Here is a 4,789-nt window from a genome sequence, read left to right on the forward strand (position 1 = left end):
CATGATTAGATGGAATACCTAGGCCATCCCGCAAGGCTCTTCATCGAGGTATGTATGTTATGTGTCTTGTGCCGGTATGCGTAGTGACTACATTAGAATTAACACATCCGAAGGCCTCTGATTCCTAATAGCATGCATAGCTCTTGGTTGATTTGTTACGTATGTGTAGTAGAGCGTTTGGTTTATGGTTGCGCGATATTGTTCAGCACAGTCATGACACACATTATGTGACATAATTTGTTCCCCTTCTCCTTTTCAGGGTCAGCGAGAGAGACAACATATGATATCAACCGAGACTTCTCTAACGACAGATTCAATACTAATAGTTAGTCTACATAGACAAATGCATGAAATCGTCTGGAACAATTTAGGCCTCGAGCTCTGATCGCGTGTTAGGTGTCTCAAGGAACAATTACAATAAATAACTACATTATCGACAACATGTCCTCTGTACACGGGGTGTTTTGACGAATATCTGAAGTCTTTCTCTGTCATGACAGGTCAGACAATGAATAGTCTCTCGTATATCCTCTTACTTACCACAGTGCCAAACATTTACTTAGCTACGGCCATGGCTATTGGTCATGTCAGTAGCCTACGTAAGTATCACGGAAGCAGGTAGTGTTCAAGGTTTCTGAGGGGGGGGGGCAGCCGTAGCGACTAAAACGCTCTATCCTCGATTTAAGAACAGCCAAAATATTCAACTTCGGCTATGTCAACTGCTAATTAGGTGAAAATGTTCCCTTAAAAGGGGGAAAGTATCCTATCCACAGCATGGAGTTTTCACGAAAACAAGTTCAATAAAATCTTATTCTCAACACCCGTATCTATACAAAACTTGGTATCGCCCGTCCAAGAATTCGCCCATGCCCATACCCACAATTCCCAGTACCATTCAAGTTTGAGTGTCCTCGACAAGGTGATCAACACTACAAGAGAAGAAAGGAATTTTGTTCCCCTAAACTCCGAGAAGTTCATATATCAGTAAATCCTTCCAAGATGGGTTGTTGTGCTGACTTCTCCTTCAAGTGCATGAAGATCGCGCTCTTTGTGTTCAACCTGATCTTCTTGGTACGTTGTTTTGTGTTTCTAAGGTGAAGTCAAAACAAGTTACGAACGTTTATCGCTTGAGCGCTTTCAATCAAGTTGCTTAAGAAGACAAATACCTTCAAAGTAACGTAGCGCTATTTTTGGCTAAATACATTTGTGCTGAACTTGTCCATCGAATTAGGTAGACATGTCTCGAAATTCGATTACTTTCTTTCGAGGGATGAGAATGATGGGTATAAATGTAAGCTAGAGACCGCAGTCTTGAGATTTTCACATTGTACAGACGTTGTACATCCAGGGGGATGTACTACCAATAGTGGGGTATTATCCTACACTGTTCCATGTAGATTAGTGTTTTCCCCACACCAGGTAAACTGAACGGTTCGCCGCACGTACATAGTACATAGCGTTAGTCATGGCCCAAGGCTGAGTCACAAAGACGTGTATTTAGTTACCATACAGGGCGAGCTTTTTAGTGTTAAGACGATCTGCTTTATTCCAGATATGAGCTGTGTTGGAATAATGTACTAATATAAAATACTCTACCTGCCATATTACAATTATGTATTGATGATTCTAAGTCTACACGGACAGTTCAGTTCAGTACATTAGTAATTACCCTATAGCTGGTCCAATAAATACCAAAGGATAAAATTTCACAAATCGTTATTTAAAATATTCGGCATAAGGCCGGAAGATACACAGTTGGAAATGCTATTCAACCTTCGAATCGCCGTGTCCGTTCAGGCTATCATTTCAAACGTTCTCGCCTGGCTAGGATGTGTGAAGGAACAAGTAACTTGATCTCCAAGTTGTTTTGCTGCTTTAGCACTTGGCGGTGTCACTGGTAAGCTTCAAGCAGATGTTGGGGTGAAGGACGGTAAAGTTATCTGAGTGCTGGGGTTCTCTGACCCCATGTTGGAGTCAGCTTAGCTCGACAGTCAACAAACGTTATGATCTTCCACCCTGACGTTAGCTCAGAAATTGCTAGTTCAAGTGACCACGCCAAATGCTAACACAGGAAAACAACTTCTCGCCTGACTGCCGCTGGTGTTGTTACCACACCCAGTATGACAATAAATCACCTCCTCACTCGCCATAGCAAAATAGGAAATCTGATATCTCAAGGTTTTACGTATACGTAGTAGCTGACATGCGTGGAAACAATGGTCGGTTTATCTAAGGAAGTATGAAATACTGTAACGGTGTCTACTGTTTGTTTGACGTTTTTTCCAGTGACTTCTGACCCAACATCTGGCAGTCTAACCACAAGCTTTTTTCATCAAATTTCAACACTGACTACGTTGCTAACTTTATAATTACTAATAATATTGTAGTTGCACGTTTCCTGCTGTTTGTAGTGAAGCTTGTAGGATAAATATCTAGAGAATACAGTTCATAGTGCCATTCACCAACACATATGAACTTTCCTGCTAACAGTCCAGGCTATTTGTAGTTTGCCCTTAAAATGCCCCACTTCCCTTAACCTCTCGGTACGTTATAATTACTTCCATGTTGTATGGCTCAATTCGAATGACTTTGGCATGAATATCTTCAACTTCGGCAGTTCCACAACAAAAGAAAATCATGGTTGCCTCACATGGCAATGTCAAAACACGACCTTGCTTAACTCCACCATCAATCTTCATTAGTCAACCTGACAATTATAATACATACAGAATGCTAAATGAAAATGGACCTTTAGACAAAGTTGATAGACCATAAATTATGTATGGAGGTCTCGAGTAGTGATTTATACTTAATCTATAAGCAGATTCATGAAATATGGCATTAGCCTGTGTTTATTTCACGAATTTCGGCTTCTCGTGTACGTTTTGTAACCTTACTTGTGTAGTATGGAATAGAGTAGATAGGAAATCAAGCCAAGGCTTCACATGCCTCTGTGTGTAGGGAGATTATTTCAATCTAATCAATTTGTGAAGAATATTGATCAATTAATCAATTCACTGTTTATCATATCAATCAGTTGCTTCATTTCTCCATTCAATGTAATCGATACATTTACTAAGTATTATAATAATGATGATAATAATGATATTAATCAATATTTTGATAAATTCATTCTTATTAATCAATGTCCTTGGAATAATGATCGACTAGTCAATTCATTGTTGAGTTTATATCTCATCAATTCATTCTAATCAATTAATTTCTATTTTCTCCAGTATTTCGATCAATTAATCCATTCGTTGTCAATTATATTTTCAATCAACTCTTTCTGATCCAACATGCTACAATACGGGTTCTTATTGTAGAACTATATGTAGAAAAATTCATATTCCTAATGCAACTAAACAAATCATCGATCATAAAACATATCTGCTCTTTTATCTCCACTACAACAGAAAAGCGAGGAGAAGTTGAATTTATGCAACGATAGTCTCATTTTGTATTTGATAACTGTATCTCCTCAACATGTCTTGTTTTTACCTCCATGAAATGTCATGGAGGTTATATTTTACCCAGCGTTTGTGTGTCTGTCTGTCTGTCTGTCTGTCAACAAGATAACTCAAGAACGGCTGGATGGATTAGTTTCATACTTGATGTGTTGGTGGGGTGCGTTGAGAGCTGGAAGTGATTAGATTTTGGGCCCCCTAGCGGCTTCCCTTGGTACTGCAGCGCAACTTCCGATTTTGCTATCTCGTGTTGTGAACACGCTATGGTCACGATTTTTGAGTGTTAGATAGCTCTTGTGCTCAGGAATAAGTGACATAAGTTTTGGTCCCCTACCGACTAGGTTTGGGATAGCAGGGGCATTTTTGTCAAAAACTTCTGAAGAGGATAACTCAAGAAGGGAACAATGGATTTTCATAATTTTTGGTATGTAGGTACCTTAGACAATGTTGTACAAGATAAGATACTAATTATGCAAAATAGGAGTAAATTTGCATAAGTGAATCACCAACTCCAGACAGAAGGGTTTTGCTCCATCTCACACCGCACCATCGCACGTGTGGGGGTTCTTTAACGTGCATAGGGTGTGACTCTCCCCATACACGGGACCTCCATTTAACGTCCTATCCGAGGGACGGCCCTAGCCGAAGCTAGGTACTCATTTTCACCTGAGTATAGTGAGGAAAGCCGTGTAAAGTGCCTTTCCCAAGGGCACAAGATCGGTGACACGCAGCCTCGGTGACACGCAACCTCTCGGTCACGAAGCACAAATGCTGCCGCAGCGCCACGCGGTCCTACTTACACAACATGTCTTGTTGTGACCTGTACTTATCCCGGTGTTGTAAAAATGTGCAATAAAGGTCTTCAATCAATCAATCAATCAATTATTGCAGCTGCTGGGCCTGGCCCTGGTAGGAGTGGGGATCTGGGTGATGGTGGAGAGTAACGCTGCTAACGCCTTCACCCTCACCGACACCGACACCATGACGCTGTACGCAGGCGCAATCGTGCTGATAGTGGGCGGGGTCATCACCGTCATCGTCTCCGTACTGGGGGTGGTCGGGGCCTGGAAGGAGCATCAGATCATCCTGGGGGTCGTGAGTATTGCCAGACGTTTGTTTAATCTGTCTGTCTGTCTGTCTGTCTGTCCGTCTGTCTGTCCGTCTGTCCGTCAGTTCGTCTGTCTGTCTGTCTGCCTGTTTGTCTGTCTGTCTGTCTGTCTGTCTGTCTGTCTGCCTGCCTGCCTGCCTGCCTGCCTGCCTGCCTGCCTGCCTGCCTGCCTGCCTGCCTGCCTGCCTGCCTGCCTGCCTGCCTGCCTGCCTGC

General features: G+C 42.1%; 1 protein-coding gene across 1 annotated transcript in view; it reads left to right on the forward strand.

Moving 5' to 3' along the window:
• The first annotated feature begins 900 nt into the window (after positions 1-900).
• The window catches only part of LOC118413350 (CD9 antigen-like), a 6,755-nt gene continuing 2,866 nt past the window's right edge, over positions 901-4,789 (forward strand). Inside the window, exons 1-2 of the mRNA XM_035816692.1 lie at positions 901-1,071; positions 4,359-4,562. Coding sequence (XP_035672585.1) covers positions 1,000-1,071; positions 4,359-4,562 — 276 coding nt within the window. The 5' untranslated portion in view covers positions 901-999. The remainder of the gene's footprint in view (positions 1,072-4,358; positions 4,563-4,789) is intronic.

This window comes from Branchiostoma floridae, chromosome 4, assembly GCF_000003815.2.
Source record: "Branchiostoma floridae strain S238N-H82 chromosome 4, Bfl_VNyyK, whole genome shotgun sequence".
Lineage (NCBI taxonomy): Eukaryota > Metazoa > Chordata > Leptocardii > Amphioxiformes > Branchiostomatidae > Branchiostoma > Branchiostoma floridae.